A 20,054-nucleotide genomic window follows, 5' to 3' on the forward strand; every position below is an offset into this window, starting at 1 on the left:
AGCTGAGATCCGGCCACTGCACTCCAGCCCAGGCGACAGAGCGAGACTCCGTCTCAAAAAAAAAAAAAAAAAAAAAAAGAAGTTACATTCATTTTTTTTTGTTTGTTTGTTTCTCTACACTTAAACAGTACCTTTAACCTCCTCTCCACCAAGAAATATTAAGATATTCACATACAATTTCTCTCTTTTATTTCCCTCACTTCCACCTTGTGTAAACCAATGGGTATTTTAATTTGGTATGATCATGAGCATTGTAGGTTTAAAATGTATTTCACTGCATTTTGGCTGTAGGAAGTGAGACCAAAGACAGAGAGCGGGGAGGAGGGATCACATTCTATAAAGTCTTCCACACCATTTCCAAATCTTGATTTGACTCTGAGAAAGGTGAGAAGCCGTTGGAGGATTGAGATAAGAAGAATGACATCTTCTAACTTACATTCTGAAAGATTACTTAGGTTACTGAGTTGGGAATAGGGGAGATAGGAGTAAAAAATGACTTGCTGTAATAATCTCTTTAAGAGTTAATGTGGCTGAATCCCAGTTGTTGCAATGTAGGCAATGAAGAGTTGACCAACTGTATGTTTATTTTATGTAATTTTTCATAATTTTTAAATTAAGAAATAACTTTACACAAAACATTTACAGTGTTGTAAGAATGATATAAAGAGCTCCAATATAACCTTCACCCAGATTCCCCGATTGTAATCTTTTCCACATTGGTTTTTCCCTTTTTGTATATACATGTTGTAATTTTTTTGAACCTATTTGAGAATAAATTGAAAGCATGCTGCGTTTATCCATATGGTATGCAGTGATATTTTATAAGAACAGGATATTCTCTTATACAACCACATACAATGGTCAAGATCAGGAAAATAACAGATGATGTTGGAACTTCTATTAAGTTTTGTTCTAGGTGTTTTTTAGCTTTTCTTTTAAATCTTCCATCTCTTGACCTTTTTTGGTTCTATCTGCAGGAATCTTCTTAACCTTCTTACAAGCTCATTGATTGTGTGGTTTGGTACATTTTAATTAAAATAACAACTCTGAGTCTTACTTCACACCATTCTCTCCTCGCTGAGCACATTTAAAGTTACTTTTTTCCACTTTGCCTTCTTAGCAAACCAACCCATCTGTTAGTTCTTTTGTCTGGGAAATTTGGTATCCATCTAATGTGGCATTAGCTCTCCTAAAATGTCCAGTGACTCATCCTTGCTTTTTTATTGTTGAATGTGGATGAAGGTACCTGAAGCATGTACTTTTCTCTTCCGAGCCCAGACTCTTCAATTTTTGTTTAATTTGGGGGCAAGCTGTCCTAGGTGGGTGTCATCTTGCTCCAATCCTTATAATATTTTAACTTGAATAACCCTTCTCCAACCCTCCATTCTGTTGCCAAAACAAGCTTTCAAAACTGAAATATTAAGATGTCATTCAGTATTCTACAATTCCCTGCATCCCTCATAATTTTCAGAATAAAATGGAAAATCCTTAGAGTGGCAACATGCCGTATATATGGAAACCCTCATCTACAGATTCTCACTCACATTCTCCTCATGTGTCAGATGTTCCAGGCACATCAAACTATTGGTAATTCCCAGAATGTGCATCCAAGCCTTTGCCCAGAATCTTCTCTTTCCCTGGAGTGCTTTATTTCCTCCTGTCTACGTCTAGAACTTCAATGCATCCTTCAAGATCCAGTAACTGCTATGTATCTGTACCCAAGCGTCTTTTACTTTATTTTGATGCCTTCATCCTCCAGTACCCCTTAAATAACTACTGCTCTTTCTGAATTCTTGCAGCATTTTTCATGTATCTGTAGGTGTTTCTGTAAATAATTGATGTGCCGCTTTCTCTCCTACCAAACAGAAAGAGATTTAAATGCGGGGACGTGTTTTATTCATTTCAGAATATTTGCTACCTACCGTACAATAGACACTTAGAGTGATATCATTTGTTTAATAAATGAAGTGAGAAATCCCAAAGTAGGTTATACTTGCTTGCCTGTTTTAAAATGGTAGAGGGAGGGGTTCTGGTGACTAAGGTCTACACACTAATGAGCATTTGGATTATTTAATGTCATTTTGCAGGGTTCTACAAATTGTATAAGACTCATTTTGTAGGCTGGTCTCTGATGTTGGCTCTACCATAGGTTTCTTATGAAACAGCCTCTAAAACCACTTCCGTATCTCACTTCTGACATTGACGTAGTCCTCAGGCCATGGACAATGACTGCTGAGACCCAAGCAAGGTTGTGGGCAAAGCTTTGGGAAGGGGGTTGGTAAGATACAAGGGAATAGCCACCAGCCAGGCCTCAGGCAGACCTGAGGAGCTCTCTTGTGTGTGGGATGAGATCAGACCAGAATCATAAGAGAATCATGCAGGCAGGATGGGAGAATCCTGGTGCACCAGAATAGGGGAGAGGCTTGTTTAGAGCTACAAATACCAGCAAGACCTGGCCCGCTATGTCAGGTCAGCTAACATGTCAGTTTCCACAGCTCCCATAGACAATGGGATGCCAGGGAAAGTTTTTAAAAAGAAAAATGAAATCATTGATGATGTAATTTGGACTTCAGTCTAGTGGTTTAGCTGTACATTTGGGGCATAGAGAAACAAGAAACAAGCTGGGGGTATGAAAGAGAACATTCCAAGAACGATAGGTAAGTCTGAGTCACAGGACGAGGCAGAAGGAAGGGGGTTAGAAAGGAGGTGTCCCTTGAAATAGAAGCTGAGGCCAGTTTGCAAAGGGCTTACATGTCATGGTAGGAACTCAGAATTTATTCTTTTCTCTAACAGGAACCAAAGAGGATTTTAAGCAGAGACATGATAAAGGGCAGGGGAAAATCAGAGTTTGAGGCCAGACTTCATGATGACCTTCCAAGATCAATTGCAGAGGTAAAGAGGGGATCCCCATGTGGGACAAGGAGGTCCACAGTCAGCCAGAGAGGCAGTCCTGCCCCCTGAGAGAGCTGGCTCTGGGTTTGCAGTTTATTTCTGGGATCCTGATGTCAGTTGTTGGTCTAGATCCAAATGTGGCCATATCCAAAAAATGTTTAATCCAGTCAAGGCACTTGTTCACCATTATTTCACCCATTCAGTTAACAACTTGTGACCACTATTAAAAAACTATATGCTAGTTTTGAAAGAAATTCAAAGTTAAAAACAAGTGCACAAATGAATAAAATAATTAAAATAGAGAAATTAATAAGACAACAAAGGAAGGACTGAGAGGCACCTGTAAAGCATTTTGAGAAAGCAGCTGAGAATGTCCTGGGGGCCTGAAGGGCTTGAAAGAAAATGTAGCCCGTGTTTATACCTCAAAGATGTGCAAGACTGTGTGAGTGGGGGTAATATTTTGGGAAGAGAAAGCGCAATGAAGATATATAGGTGAAATATCTAAGTAGCATCAACAAATAACTGTTGTTAATGTTATTTAAAAAAAAATTCCCTGGTTTCTTGTATTTGGAATGGATTGTCTCCGTGGAAGCAGAAACTACCTCTCTCTTACCTTCTTTCAGGTTTTCCTGGATCAGCTGCACTCCTTAGCAAAAGTATATTGGACAATCAACTGAGAGAGTAACTGAGACATTTGAATCATTTCTAGGTATAAAGAAAGACTGAAGCCCAGGAAAATATTACGGTCAGTTCAATGCCTAAGTATAACACCAGCATCACTGGCTGGGACCCTCAGAGCCTACTCTCCTATTTTCCCTTCTTCTTCTCTTCTTTCTTTTTCTTATTCCTTTTCTTTGTTTTTCCCCCTTCTTTCTCTTTTCTCTGTTCCTCCCTCACTTTCTTGATCTCTCAAAGTCTTTCTTTCATGAATTCATTGCATCGTGACAGAAGTACTTGACACATACCATGTCCCAAATTCTGAGCAGGGTACATGATATATTTTTCTACAAAATTAAGTGTGAGGTGGATCTTTAAATAATAACAACAGGTGTGTCTCAAACAGTCTATCCCGGACACTTTGGAAGCTTCCGTTGTTTTCTCTTCAAAGTGCCTGTGTCCCAAAGCTCAGGACAAATTTCAAAACCTGAACCTGAATATCAAGAAATCTAAACATGTATCATCTAAAGCTGGCATCCAGGAAAACAGAGCTTTTCATTTGATCAGAGACTGCATAGGTCTTACCTGCAAGTGTTTGTTTTAACCACACTTGGCAGGTTCTGCATATAACACACGTCAAAGCCATCAGTTGCACTTGTTGTGACTGTGGGTGCTGGCTTGCTTGTTCCAGGGTCCCAGGGCCCGGCCATGGCCGTGGTGTTTGTCTCTCAGGCTTGTCTGTCTCATGCTTGGCAGGCTCACTGCTTCACGGCTCACTGTGTCTCTCAGACCTTCTCTTGGCTTTCCCACAGTCTTGGGGACTGTTCTAAATAGCAAGCTAATATTCTGAAGTGAGGCATTGGAAGCATTTCTGAGCAGCATTTATTCTTTTTGTATGTGTTCAATTTTTAGCAATGAAGACATTTCCTTTCAAGGTTATTAAGCTTTGAACTTTCCATTTTCTGAAAAGGCTCAAAATTGCCTTCATTCTTTGTGGGCATCCAACTCTAACAGACACGTAAATTAATAGACTAGGAAATATTTAACAGTCTAAGTTCAAACAAATATATTTACTTTGATTGAACTGATGTTGCTATTAATTGCCATTGAAGTAAACCACTGTAAAAAGAAATATGCCTTGGAGGATAAATGTGACACTGCTAAAATTAAAACTCAAATGAGAATAATCTGCAGATTTTAATGTTTCAAATTCGATTTGGAGAATACAGTTCTTTAATGTAATACTGATAAAATCATGTTATTGATCCTGCATACCCATCTCTTCTCAGGGATTAGAGAACAGGCCATTAGGAATAGGTAGCAATCCCCCATGCACCTGCATAGGTGGGGAGGTGATTGTCCAGCTCTGCTGATCGGGAACTGGATGTAGTCATGGCTGCAAGCAAGTTATGCACATGGAGAATAAGGTGTCTCTCTGAAAGAAATGTAAAGAGAAAATTTTAGGTCAACTAATTACAAATTCCCATCAATCCCTAGAATAGTATCCCATATGCAAAGGAATACTCTGTCGCCCAGGCTGGAGTGCAATGGCGAGATCTCGGCTCACTGCAAGCTCCGCCTCCCGGGTTCATGCCATTCTTCTGCCTCAGCCTCCCAAGTAGCTGGGACTACAGGCGCCCACCACTACACCCGGCTAATTTTTTTTTTTTTTTGTATTTTTAGTAGAGACGGGCTTTCACCAAATTAGCCAGGATGGTCTCGATCTCCTGACCTCGGGATCCACCCGCCTCGGTCTCCCAAAGTGCAGAGATTACAGGCGCAAAGGAATACTTCTTATACAAATATATAATCTTTTTGCCCCACTAGGAAAAAATTGTGCCCCAATTGCTTTCTGGCCTTTCTTACTATCTGTGAATCTTGAAAGAGTTTATTGCTTCATGGTCTTCCTCCATTTGGCCCCATCCTAGTTCTTGCTCGGCTTTTAGATGCTGGGGAGCTATCTTGGGAGCAGGGTGCTCATTACATGAGATGAAGTGGTCCTCGAGGGGACAATAAGGGAGTAAGTGCCTTGTAGAAAGAAGCAAAGTAAAGAGGAAGAGAGGTTTATTGTTTGTTTGTTTTTTATTATTTATTTATTTTATTTATTTTATTTTTATTATACTTTAAGTTCTAGGGTACATGTGCACAACGTGCAGGAAGAACTTTCTAACTTCTTTTCTTTCTGTCTTTTTTTTTTTGTAAGATGGAGTCTCTGTCACCCAGGCCGGAGTGCAGTGGCGTGATCTCGGCTCACTGCAACCTCTTTCTCTTTTTGTTATTAGGTTGTTGCAAAAGCATTCAAAGCAATGGCAAAAACCGCAATTACTTTTACAACAACCTATTACCTAGGCTAAAGTCAGAGCCCCGCACCTTGAGTGATGAGTTGCGAGAGTCTGCCCCCAGCAGGCAGATTGAGACAGTGCATGGTTTAGCCGAATGAATATTTTAGCTATAGTCCATGGGACGGAATGGAGATGTTGCAATCTAATGCAGATCATCTGAAAGTCTTGTGCAATATCCTGATTAAGTGTGGACAGAGCGCAATAAAAAAGGAATTTGGAAGTTGGAAACATGCTGGGTTCAGGCAGACATAAAAGGCAGCATCTGGAAAACCTATCAGGACTCAATTTCAGGACAAGTGATCATAGGTAGGTGGGATCATGGAACTTGACCTCAAGGTTACAATACAGGAACAATAAATAGGTTATGAAGATACTGAGCAGGTAAACAGCACCACCAAAGAGTCTCAGTAATAGATTTGTAACAAAGGAGCAGAGCAGAACTCTTTATGAGAGCTAGATGGTCATAAGGAGAGGGTTGGCACAGCAGTGGTTCATGCAGAATCTCCTGAGATGCAAATAAACCTTTTCTGATTGGGAGAAGGTTAATCCAAAACTTGAGGTAGAGATGTAGTCACAGGAAAGTAGCAAGAATATATGGGGGAGCTGAGACATGAAGAGACATTTCCTAGAAGGGAAAATCAGGCTTTAAAGTCAGGCAGATGGGTTTGCCTGGGAAACAATCAAGAGAGCTGAGTCTGAGGCAGGGAGCTGGTGGGGAGCCAAAGTGTGTCAGGTAAGGCAGAGAACCAAAACCAGATATCAGGTGGCAAGTCAAGAACAAGTAACGTAGACTACGTGGATGGGTCTGGGCAGGGCTAGGAAGACATACTCTTGGCTCTATGTGCTGGGCTAGCTGAATGTTTTGCAGCTATATCTACAGGTGCTTTTATTATCAGGCACCTGGCAAGGAATTTTATCATAAATAGCTTGGGTCCTAGGTTTTGGGACGGGAAGAACCCTCTGCTCCTGGGAATAACTGTGATGTTACCATAACACATGGTGACTTGTCCCAGCAAATGGAGTAGGGGCATGGATGAGGAAAGCCACAGAAAAGTATTGTGGCCAGGTGCGGTGGCTCATGCTTGGAATCCCAGCACTTTGGGAGGCCAAGGCGGGTGGATGACCTGAGGTCAGGAGTTCAAGACCAGCCTGGCCAACATGGTGAAACTCCGTCTCTACTAAAAATACAAAAAATTAGCCAGGCTTGGTGGCAGGCACCTGTAATCCCAGCTACTCTTGAGGGTGAGGCAGGAGAATCACTTGAACTTGAACCTGGGAGGCAGAGGTTGCAGTGAGACGAGATCCCACCACTGCACTCCAGTCTGGTGACAGAGTGTGACTCCGTCTCAAAAAAAAAAAAAAAAAAAAAAAAAAAAAAGGAAGAAAGAAAAGAAAAAAAGAAAAAAAAAAAGAAAAAAAAAGTATTGCTAGGATTAGCATCCCTGATAGTTACCATTCCAATTATTGCCAACTTGATAGACCCCTCAGAAAAACAGAAGTTTGCAGGAATTTTGCAGCCACAAGACGATGTTTAAAATATTCCTAGAAGATGGTTTCCACTTCACACGTTGGATATTTATCTCATACATTAATCAATATTGGTCATGTATGGTGACTCATGCCTGTAATCCCAACATTTTGGGAGGTCAAGGCAAGTGGATTTCTTGAGCCTAGGAGTTTGAGACCAGCCTGGGCAACATGGCGAAACCCTGTCTCTACAAAAAATACAAAAATTAGGCCGGGCGTGGTGGTGCACATCTATAGTCCTAACTACTGGGAAGGCTGAGCTGGGAGGATCACTTGCGAACAGGAGATCAAGGCTGCAGTGAACCATGATGATGCCACTGCACTCCAGCCTGGGCAACAGAGCGAGCTGTCCCAACTAATTAATTACTTAATTAATCAATATTAATTATGTTGTATATTGTTTTAATTTGGCATAAATTATCTAGTTTGTCTCATAATGGCTATATGAGGTAGGTAGGGCTTATCCACATTTTAGGTGAGAGAAATAAGCCTCAGAGAGGTTAAGTAGTTTGTTCACAGTAACACTGCAAACAGTAGCAGAAGCAAGAATTGAAGTAATGCACTGTTCTGTTAGCTACATGTTATGAATATTTCATTATTCTTCCACTTCATATTTAGAGACTATATTCTATGTGTTGGCTATCGCTATGGATCAAAGAGTGGAAAATAATAAAAGCATGCACAGTCCTTGTCCTTGTGGAGCTTAGGAGCTTATAATCTGGGGGGAAGAGGGAAGATCAGCAACCAGCACCCATTTACCCAAGTGATTATTTAATCACCCTCGTAGAGGTGATTCTTTTCAGAAGAGGAGAAAAGAGAAAGTCAGGTAGATCTCATGTAGTGTAGGAGTTCTCTGACTTATCTTTTGAAAGAGAAGGCCAAGTAGATCTTATCTAGTATGGGAGTCAGAGAAAACTTTCCTAAAGAACTGATAATAGACTTAAGACCTGAAGGATTAGTAGATGGGTAGGGAGGGGAGAGAAGAAGTGTTGGTGCTAAGGCAAGAAAGAGCTTGAGGCATTCAGTGAAAGTAAGGTGTTATGGAGTGTGGTTGCTGTAAGCAGGGATTAGATGATGTACTTTAAAATGTACAGATAACAGTACTATAACATATTTACATTGTAATATAAATTTATAAAAGGGAACTAATCTTTATATGTTGGGGAGGAAGTTACCTTTCTCCTGTTAATTCCATTAATTTCAAGACTATAAGAATTTATTGCACCATTGAAACATTAAAAATTGCATTAGCTTCTGCATCTTCATAGGATGGAATTTCAGGAATAATCCAAGAAATCAAATAAAGTAAAATACCGAAGTTATTTTCTTGAAGACAGTGGAGCACAGTTGAGGCAATTAGTGAAGAGGTCGTGACTCCCAAGGAGAGAAAAGCTCAAAGCAACTTCGTTCACCACAGTAGCTTTATCAGAGCTGAGAATTCAAATTCTTCACCAATGCATGAAGACATTTTGATGAATTCTGGGACTTTGGGGAGATGGGAGACTAAAATGCTAAGCCTTAAAACATCTGAAAAATATAGCAAAAATGTCAGCAGTTTTGTAAGACCAGGATTTGAAGTCAGGCCACATTCATCAGAAAAAGAGGTCAGAGATAAGACTGTTGACTGTAGTTGAAATTACAAAGGGGGCTAAGGAGACCCAGAAGTACACTAAGCCTTACTAGAACTGCAAACAAGGCTTGACTCAAAATAATGTTAGTATAGTGGTAGAAAGGATGACCCCTCTCAAGAAAAAGAACATTACTTGGAACCACTACCTTTTTAAAGAAAAATATACAGAACTTATTAGTAAATTACTAGATATATCAAAGGATAAGATTACATAATGAAAAACCAAGAGGAAAAAACAGATAATAGAAATATATCTACAAATGTTCTTGATGAGCCTTTTGAAATAACTATGGTTAAAGTATTTAAGAAATTAAAGGAAAAGGTGAAGAAAATGAAATAGATGAGAAAATTTCACAAGGTAGAATGTATAAGACTGACACAGTATAGAACTGAAAGTATTTCATATCTGATATGAAGAACTCTAGTTGGTTTAACAGCAGAATAGAAACAACCAAAGATAAAAGCACTAAACAAGAATATATCCAGACCAGGCATGATGGCTCATGCCTATAATCTCAGCACTTTGGGAGGCTGAGGCAGGTGGATCACTTGAGGTCAGGAGTTCGAGACCAACCTGACCAACATGGTGAAAACCGTCTCTACTGAAAATACAAACATTAGCCGGGCATGGTGATGGAGACCTATAATCCCAGTTACTCAGGAGACTGAGACAGGATAACTGCTTGAACCTGGGAGGAGGAGGTTGCAGTGAGCCGAGATTGTGCCACTGCACTCCAGCCTGGGTGACAGAGCAAGGCTCTTTGAAAAAAAAAAAAGGATATATCCAAATGGAGAAAGGGAAGAAGAGATGGATGAAATGTATGTAAAATTCAGAAAAAAAGTAGAGACAGAAGGGAAGCAGTTAAAATGTCTAACACAACTATAACTGAACTTTAAGAGGAGATAACAGATTGGGACAAAGCAATATTTAGAGGGATAAAACTGATTATTTTCCAAAAGTGACAAAGACATTAACCTATAAATTTAAGAACCCCAAACAGTATAAACAGAAGAGGAAGAAGAAGAAGAAGAAGAAGAAGAAGAAGAAGAAGAAGAAGAAGAAGAAGAAGAAGAAGAAGAAGAAGAAGAAGAAGAAGAAGAGGAGGAGGAGGAAGAAAAAGACACAGGCAAAAGTGCAAAAAAATCTTTCTTAAAAAGAAAGAAGGAAAGAAAAAGACATGCAACCTTAGTAGAAGCAATGACACTATTGACAACTGAAGTCTCAATGATGAAAGGCAGGAGACAGTGTAATAACATCTTTAAGTACTGAAAGGAAATGCCAACCTTGGCTTTTATGCCTTGCAAATATATCCTAAAAATAAAAATGAAATGAAAACACTTTCAGACACACACGTACAAAAGCTGAGAGAATTTATCCCTAAGAAATCTGTACTGAAAGAAATTTAAAATGGAGTTCTTCAGCAGAAGGAACGTTATATCCAATGGAAACACAGAAATTCAAGAAGACATAAAAATCAATGGTTAAGAAAACTAAATGGACAAAAATAAATGACTAGGAATTGAATGTTAATGATACAATACAATAATATTGTGTGGGGTTTAATTAGACACATAGAAATAAAAAGTATGAAAACTATAAGAGAGAAGAAGGGAGTGTGTAAATGGAATTAAAATGCTCTGAATTTATAGCATTTTAAGGAAGAGTCAAAATTTCTATTTACAAAACACACATTTTAAATGTAGTAATCATAAAGATCGCAAGAAAAAGGGAAAACATATGAAGTACACATAATAAACAAAAAAGCTTGAGTGTGTCAAAAGTTGATCTCAAAGAAGAATCGTTATTTGAAACAAAGAGGACATTTCATAATGAATATATCACTTTTATTATAATTCCTGTATTTATAATGTCTTTCTTAAAACCCATGTAGCTGGATCCTGTTTCTTTAATTCAGTGTAACAACCTTTATTTTTTAATTGGACTGTTTAATCTATTTACATTTAATGTAAAATATGATTGAAATTATGTGTAATATATCATATTAGTATTTGAAATCCAGGATTCTGTTATAGCAGTCCCAGAGAAACCAGATAAACCTACCACTGTCTTGTCAAATGGTCTAATCCAAGGTTATCCACCTTGCGGCCCATGGGCCACATGCAGTCCAGGACAGCTTTGAACGTAGCCCAACACAAATTTGTAAACTGTCTTAGAACATTATGAGATTTTTTTAAAACTTTTTTTTTTTTAGCTCATTAGTTGTTGGTGGTGCATTTTTTATATGGCCCAACAAAATTCTTCTTCTTCCCCAATGTGGCCCAAGGAAGCCAAAAGATTAGACACCTCTAGTCTAATCTCTCTGCACATTTGACATCCCTCATTTACTTCACTTTTACCTCCAAGTTTTGCAATAGTGCAACAGACTAGCAGAAACTAAGGCACATACAAGCACTGTAGATGCAAAAATTCTGTACAGAAAAGCAGTCCAGAAAAGGTTCAGGTGGATATTGAGTGAACTAACATATGGGATTGACTATAAGCCAAGTAAAGGGAATGGGAAAGTAAGATATCAAAAAAGAGAGAAAAGCACCTTTCAAGATATATTGGCATACAGCCATGTGAGTAGAACCAAATTTCCGTGGCCTCCTTTCCTTCTTGTATTACAATTTAGAAACTTGGACTTAGGAGAGTCACAATGCTTCTCTGTAATGTATAATAAAATTTTGGGGAGTGTGTGTGTGCTTTGGACACCTTGATCACATGACTTATCCTGCTAGGGCTCAGTTTTGTCATCTAAAATTCAGTATAATAATACATTACACGATTCATAGAACTGTTGTAAGGGTTAAATTAAATAAGACAAAGTACAGGCAAGGATGTAGTGTAGTCCTGAAACATGGAAGATATTTAACATGTGTTTCTGTTATCTGGCAACGATTATGGCAGTTTATAATAAGAAAGAGGAGTTGGGACAAGTGATGTGCTACTTACTTTACTTTCTTCAATTAGGACTCAATCCTACTAGGCCAATAGCCAAAGGAAATGGTGAGCAGAACTTATGGTGGCACATTCATTCTTGACTCACATGTGAACACAATATAATTTCATGTCTCCTTGATAAAACTACTTTTCTACAGGGGATAATAAAAGGCAAGTAGAGAGATTTCAGCCTACGGATGAAATACACAGTGTAACATGAGACAGCTATTGCAGAGCCAACAAAAAAATAATGTTCAGTTAAGTGAGTCACAGTTCCTTGAAATTGTATTCCATGCCCACAAATGCAGAAGGCTCCCTAAAGTTGGGTTATTATTATCTTTTTTTTTTTTAAGTTTCATTGAGGTATATGTTATATGCAATAAAAATAATCAATTTTAAGTATACAATTCAATGAGCTTTGATGAATAACTACAATGGTAACCAACATGATATAAAACAGAAACTAATCCTTTCCCCGACAACCTGGACCTTGGGCTAACTGATTTGCTTTTTGTCACATTAGTTTTGCTTTTTCTAGAAAAAGATACCGTACAATATATAATCTTGGTGGCTGGCACCTTTTATTTAGTAATGTTTCTCAACTTTTTGTGTTTGTTATGGTCCCTCTAATGAGTATTTTTCCCTAATTGTCTCTCCCCACTTAATGAAATTTTGCTACCACAGATATATCTATATGTCTATGTACTGTGTATACACCTGTGCTTTATACAGAGTAAGATTTTTTTTCACACCTCAAAATGTTTTGCCCTTTACAAGGTGCTGTCACCCCATTGAGAATACATGATTTAGTGTAATGTTTTTGAGATTCATCAGTATTGTGTGTATCAGAAGTTGGTTAGTTTTATTGCTGGGTAATATTCCATTATACAAAGAGACATTCAATAAATGAATAAGAATAATTACATATGTGTTACAGAGGTCAGGGAGTGAGTGCTCTTTCTCACTAAGATTTGAGTTCTTTCTCAAATCTTAGTCTCCCTGGTATCAGTAGACATACCTCTAATAATACAATTGTTCAAGTCAAAAATCTGAGAGTATCAAGATACTTCATTTTGCCTCATTTCCCCAGATCAAATCCATTAAAGCCTGCCAATTTCATCTCTTGATTATTTCTTGAATCTTGTCTCAAGGGATCAGATTTTGCCACTGTAACCCAGAACATTCCAGACATGTAAGGCTATCAATCTTTATCTTAGAAGAGATGGGAAGCCATTGAAGGGATTTAGATAGGAAACTGACATGACTTTCTCATGAAATTAAAAGATTACTAAATCTTTTATAGCAAGCAATGAATAAGAATATGGAGAATGAATTAGAAAGGACTGATTGTATTTGTGGAGCGGATCTTTCAGGAGTCCAGGGGATAAATGACAATGGCTCTGTCATGAATTTTCAAGGCATTTGAGAGTAGATGAGAGATTGGGAGACATGCTATATTTTCAGTGGGGCCCATGGGAAGGCTTAGCAAGGCCTCACTGCTGGATGATAACATAATTATAATGAGAAATTCAGGTAAACCTTCCTATTGCTTGCTGCTGCCTTGACTTAGATGATATTTTTGGTCAAATTAATCAGTATTCTAAATGAATTAAGTATGAATATTCTTGGGTTATTTGCTAATAAGTAAGAAAGAATTAGAGAATTACAATCATGCCCATAAGAAAAAAAATTGTATACTTCATGAATCCATCGATCTTTCTATCCATCTTACAACTTTTTAAAGGGTTACTGTAGTACTAGTATCCAAGTATCAGCTCCAGATGGTCTGCAATCCTCCTGAAGTTTTATGTAAATTGTCTTATCTACATACACATCTCTGGGGGGCAACTTGAAGATTAAAATTCAATTTTTATTCCTATTAAAGAGTAAGAATCAATGGCTTACTGTGCTTTAGGTTTAGGGTATGCAAACATTCATAGGACATAATCTTCATTCTTAAAGCATGTAAAGTTTATATCATGTAAGCAGATAAATGACAAAGTCACATTGTCAGTGCTAGAAAAGAGATAGGAACAAAGTTCTGAAAGCTTGTCAGTTACTCTGGTGCTTTGTCTCCTCCAGGTGACTTCCCAAGTATGCCTGGCCACAATACCTCCAGGAATTCCTCTTGCGATCCTATAGTGACATCCCACTTAATCAGCCTCTACATCATAGTGCTCATTGGAGGGCTGGTGGGTGTCATTTCCATTCTATTCCTGCTGGTGAAAATGAACACCCGGTCAGTGACCACCATGGCGGTCATTAACTTGGTGGTGGTCCACAGCGTTTTTCTGCTGACAGTGCCATTTCGCTTGACCTACTTCATCAAGGAGACTTGGATATTTGGGTTGCCCTTCTGCAGATTCGTGAGTGCCATGCTGCACATCCACATGTATCTCACGTTCCTGTTCTATGTGGTGATCCTGGTCACCAGGTACCTCATCTTCTTCAAGCGCAAAGACAAAGTGGAATTCTACAGAAAACTGCATGCTGTGGCTGCCAGTGCTGGCCTGTGGACGCTGGTGATTGTCATTGTGGTACCCCTGGTTGTCTCCCGGTATGGAATTCACGAGGAATACAATGAGAAGCACTGTTTTAAATTTCACAAAGAGCTTGCTTACACGTATGTGAAAGTCATCAACTATATGATAATCATTTTTGTCATAGCCATTGCTGTGATTCTCTTGGTCTTCCAGGTCTTCATCATTATGTTGATGGTGCAGAAGCTACGCCACTCCTTACTATCCCACCAGGAGTTCTGGGCTCAGCTGAAAAACCTACTTTTTATAGGGGTCATCCTTGTTTGTTTCCTTCCCTACCAGTTCTTTAGGATCTATTACCTGAATGTTGTGACGCACTCCAATACCTGTAACAGCACGATTGCATTTTATAACGAAATCTTCTTGAGTGTAACAGCGATTAGCTGCTATGATTTGCTTCTCTTTGTATTTGGGGGAAGTCATTGGTTTAAGCAAAAGATAATTGACTTATGGAATTGTGTTTTGTGCCGTTAGCCACAAACTACAGTATTCATATTTGCTTCCTTTATATTGGGAATAAAAATCGGTATGGGGAGGTAAGAATGGTATTTCACTACTTAATCAAAACCATGCCTTGATCTACACAAAACGAAAGAACTATGAAACGTCAGAGCCTTCATTGTAGTCCTTATGGGATCCCTGCCGTCTCTGAGTGATGCCCATACAAAGACCAGTGATGTTGATTCCACCTGGAGTTGCAATATTACATTATTTTCCAATACAGGATGTCTGCGTGGCCCATTAAAGCAACATAGGTCTTAAGAATTTTAGAGTTTCATTAGCTCATTCTAATTTCCTCTGTTTGAAGCATGATCTTTTCTTAGGTTTTGGACAGAACTCAGCCCTTTAGTTCTTTTCATCCCACTTCATCTTAGGTAAGTAAATCCTGGCCACCGCCCAGCTCCAAAGACACAAACTCTCCTTGGCTAACCAGGTTAGATGTCCCATTCATCTCACACCCTGATGAAAACTGATAAGGGGAGAGAATAGTTAAACATTTTTCTAGGGTATCATAACTCTGGTGGGAAGTCATCTGTCTAGAAATCAAGAGACAGAGAACGTGTGGCCTTCTGTTTTAACAAGGTTTTCTAGATTTGTCCTGTGAAAGGATCCCCCACGACATGGGGATCAATTTCCTCAATATCACCAATTGCACTGTTGCTCCAAAAATCATTTAAAAGCTTACTGGACATATCTACATAATGGTGAAACTGTAATTTAGAAAATATTCTTGACCAATGAACTGGTAGGCATTAAAATGAGTTCCCAAGGGAAGTGATTAAAATTTTTTTCTCTTCTGTTTTTTGAGAGAATTTCTAGATGCCCTGGGCCACAGTTAATTAAGATTTTTAGGGAGGACAGAAAGTTATACTGAAATCTTTAGCACTCCCTTCCACCGTTAAAATTATAGATATGTATTTTAAATTATACCTTAAGTTCTGGGGTACATGTGCAGAATGTGCAGATTTGTTACATAGGTTTACACGTGCCATGGTGGTTTGCTGCACCTATCAACCCATCTACATTAGGTATTTCTCCTAATGCTCCCCCTCCCCCACCCCTGGACAGGCCCCAGTGTGTGATGTTCCCCTCCCTGTGTCCATATGTTCTCATTGTTCGACTCCCACTTATGAGTGAGAACATGCGGTGTTTGGTTTTCTGTTCTTGTGTTAGTTTGTTGAGAATGATGGTTTCCAGGTTAAAATTATATATTTTTAAATAAATGAAAACTATGTTTTTAAAAGAGAACTTTTGAGAAGTATATAGCAAAACCATTAATTTAGACTCTGTGAGATTAGGTTGCATGAAGAAGGTTTTCTGAATATTTGAAGAATGGATAAATAAATGTACTCAAAAGTATTAAATTATAATCCTTTAAAATATAGGAAAAATAACTAATGGGTACTAGACTTAATACTTTAGGATGAAATAATCTGTACAACAAACTCCCATGACACATGTTTACATATGTAACAAACCTGCACATGTTCCCCCGAACTTAAAATAAAAGTTTAAAGTCATAATAATAAAATAATTTGGATTTTCTTTCCAAATTCTGAGTTACTTTCTGTAAAATTGTATTAATGACTTGTGACATGTGGCATGTTAAACTGACTTTATTTCAAGAACTTCCATTACTGGCTAGGTTGATACATTGGCTTGTGGATTTTTGCTTTTTGGGTTTTTTTTTTACCTCCTGCCCATACTCTACTATCTTCAATGTTTTATCTCCTTAAAATTTTCCCAGGATCTGATCCAGTTTCATATTTAATGCTTCAGAAAACCTAGAGCAATTAGTAACATGAATAGAATAACATAATGAATTAAGGGAACTTTTTTTTCATCAAGATATATCTTCAGGATTTAAAAGTTTTTCTTAACTTATTGTCACTCTGTGGATCCACAAATTCCTCAGATGAATAAGAAACACCTCTGTGAATTTCTGTGACAACTAAAATTAGTGAGCCACAGAAATTAATTTGAGGAAGCAGAAGTAGCAGCATAGTTCAAACATGACTTGTTTCCATATATTTTCTGTTTTATATATTCTTTTAAATGTCCTCATAAAAAAGTAAGATTTATTTTCTTTCTTGCCTTTTTTCCCATTTGTTTTTTACATTTTTTCTTTCTCATTTTGCACTATAAAATTTATAAGACAATTACTAAGACCCCTGATAGTTTTAAGAAAATTTATAACACCTATAAATACGTAAAAAGAAGAAATTTAGAAAATATTTAAATTAAAAGTATTCATTAGAATTTCATTACCTTGTAGATTATATCATACTCTCTTCCAGATTTTATATATGTTGAGGTCAGGTAATTCAAAAGAATTAATCTCTGTATTAATCTGTTATAATGTTAACGTAACACTATGTTATTTTCATACATTATAATAAAGGGCTTATTAGAAATGTTACTCAAAATATAGAAATGCAATATTTCATAATATAAAATATCTTTTTCATCAGTATTTACGGAATAAATAGAAAAAGTTTAGTTTTCCTGTTCTTTGTCTTTAATCAATACAGAAATGAACCTCATGTGGGATTGGAGGTGACACTGGCCTCTAGGACCATTTTTGGATATCACCATTATAAGAGAGCACTAGTATTAGCATTTGGTGGTGGGAGCCAAGGAATAGACATCCTGCCTTGCACACAATTGTCCGTACAATAAAGAACTATCAGGTCTTGCTCTCTGTTTGAAAGCCCTATTAGATATTAATGAAGTGCAGCAAAACAATCAGAGCAGTTACCAGGGTTTACCCAGTTTTCATAAACACATAGTATTTTTTTTGTGTAGCTTTAATTCTCTGAATTTTCTGGAAATGCAACTATCATGGATTGAAGAAAGATTTTACTTTGGTTTCCTCTGAACTTTACCAAGAGTTGTTCAGTCCTTTGGAAATGACATAAGTAGCAATGCCATTGATGACATTAAAATATGACACAACATGCCTGTAAGCAGTATTTGTAGCTGTTGTATTCAGGGGATGTTACATACAGGTGTCAGCATGAGGCTCACTCATTTTGTCTCTTTACGTGATGATGCCTAAGCATTTACACACTGAATTGTGTAAAGTATTGATAACTTTTCCTTTCATTACTCATTTATATTACAGTGAGAACATTATATGTAAAAATAATGTATATGTTTACATTATTAGTGTAGAAAGCATATACATTTCATTCCGAAATGGTAAAATTATCTGTAAGTTTTATTTTAGAATGGTAAAACTATTACCAAATATTTGTGATAAAAAGCAAGGTATTGGGTCTGAGAAAGCTGAGAACCACTAAATTACCACAAAGGGACAAAATGAGAGGGAAATTTATAAAGTTTAACATTATAAACAGGAAAAATATTTCTGTGTTTCTGAAACACTTACCTCGTCTTCATTCAATTCTAAATTACTTCTTTTGTTTCTACAGCAATTAAATGCAACTTTTAGAAAAATGTGAAGAAAATATACATGTGTATTTTCTTTTTTTTTTTGAGACAGAGTCTCGCTCTGTCGCCCAGGCTGGAGTGCAGTGGCCGGATCTCAGCTCACTGCAAGCTCCGCCTCCCGGGTTTACGCCATTCTCCTGCCTCAGCCTCCCAAGTAGCTGGGACTACAGGCGCCCGCCAACTCGCCCGGCTAGTTTTTTGTATTTTTTAGTAGAGACGGGGTTCCGCCGTGTTAGCTAGGTTGGTCTCGATCTCCTGACCTTGCGATCCACCCGTCTCGGCCTCCCAAAGTGCTGGGATTACAGGCTTGAGCCACCGCGCCCGGCCACATGTGTATTTTCTTTTTCAATGAGAAAAATACATTTTTTTCTGAGCCTTACCACTCTCAGATTGGCTCTTGATCAATATCTACCAGATTTTTAACCCAGGCATAATAATTTTTGAGGTCCAGGCAGAAAGATCTCTTCAGGCACCCATTAAAAGGGACAGTACATGCTCTTATTTATTCCTTAATTTTCCTGTAACAGGATCATTGAGTCCGCTGCCTTCCTCCCCAGCTTCATTTAAATTCAGGATAAAAAGATTGTTTCACTTGTAGGTGAAATGAACTTTTTGTAAAGTGATTCAAGAGGTGCTAATGAATCCCTCCTGCCTTCCCAAATCCTCCTCAATGAAGCTGCCATGAAAACGCGATTGTTGGGTTAAGATTCGGTTTTTCTGAAGGAAGGTATTGGGCCAATCCATTCTCGGTCCCTGGTTTTTGGTGTGAAGTTAGAATTTGGGACGCTGTCGTAGCTTTGATTGGATAGATTTTGCCCACTTTCCTCTATGAGACAGACAGAGGCCAAAGACTCTCACACCCACTGGGGCAGGAACAAGGAAGCTCTTCTTGTTATAGGGGCCAACTACAGCATTTTGTAAATACTTGGTACTGAGAGCTCCATGGTAAAGGGGCACAGGGATGGCAGAACTGCGGGGATGGCAGAGATTGCAACATGCCAAGGGACACCCATGGGGATTGGAAACCAGGGGAATCTGAAGACCCAGCAGGAGCTGCTGGGGAAATGAGACCCAGGTCTGAGAACCGCTAGCTGAGAGCAGGAGGGGCTTGTGTGAGTCTTGCTCAGGAGTTCTGAGCAAACAGGACTGCTCTTGAAAAACAGGGCAATGGAGGCAGCAAACAAAGAAGACAGTTTTGAACAGGAGGTAAGAAGGTGCTGGAGAGCGTGGTTTGTTTTATTTGCAGTTTGTCCTAATAGTTTATGTCATTAGCAATGAATGATTCCTGCCCTTTGCTGTTGATCTGGGCCACAGATCTCATGGAGGACAGGGTGTGGTTACAAAAATGTAACCACTGGCAACCTGATCAGAGATTTTGGATAAAGATCTCCAGCTCATCCCTCAGTCAAGTAAGAAAAGAATCCCTTGGAATTTAGAAGAGTCAGAAGAGTTTCCCTTCTGTTTTCAGGAAAGCGTCATCTTACATGTCAGGAGTAGACACTCACCAAAGTCTACACCTGCCTTCTGGCACCCTCAGGAGGGTCTGGAAAGACATCTAGGCCCCCTCTCCA

At 38.4% G+C, this 20,054-nt stretch overlaps 1 protein-coding gene across 5 annotated transcripts in view; it reads left to right on the plus strand.

Annotated features, from left to right (window-relative positions):
• Positions 1-18,086, plus strand: part of GPR141 (G protein-coupled receptor 141) — a 65,370-nt gene extending 47,284 nt beyond the window's left edge. For 3 of the 5 annotated variants that reach the window (XM_030931906.1, XM_030931905.1, XM_010381717.2), the window contains 3 exons: positions 2,794-2,892; positions 3,516-3,637; positions 14,072-18,083. In XM_030931906.1, the coding sequence (XP_030787766.1) occupies positions 14,086-15,003 (918 nt within the window). In that variant the 5' untranslated portion in view covers positions 2,794-2,892; positions 3,516-3,637; positions 14,072-14,085 and the 3' untranslated portion in view covers positions 15,004-18,083. Of the gene's footprint in view, positions 1-2,793; positions 2,893-3,515; positions 3,638-14,071 lie in introns of all 5 variants that reach the window. The other 2 variants (XM_030931907.1, XM_030931908.1) reach the window with 1 other exon arrangement.
• Positions 18,087-20,054: the final 1,968 nt, after the last annotated feature.

This window comes from Rhinopithecus roxellana, chromosome 6 (assembly GCF_007565055.1).
Source record: "Rhinopithecus roxellana isolate Shanxi Qingling chromosome 6, ASM756505v1, whole genome shotgun sequence".
Lineage (NCBI taxonomy): Eukaryota > Metazoa > Chordata > Mammalia > Primates > Cercopithecidae > Rhinopithecus > Rhinopithecus roxellana.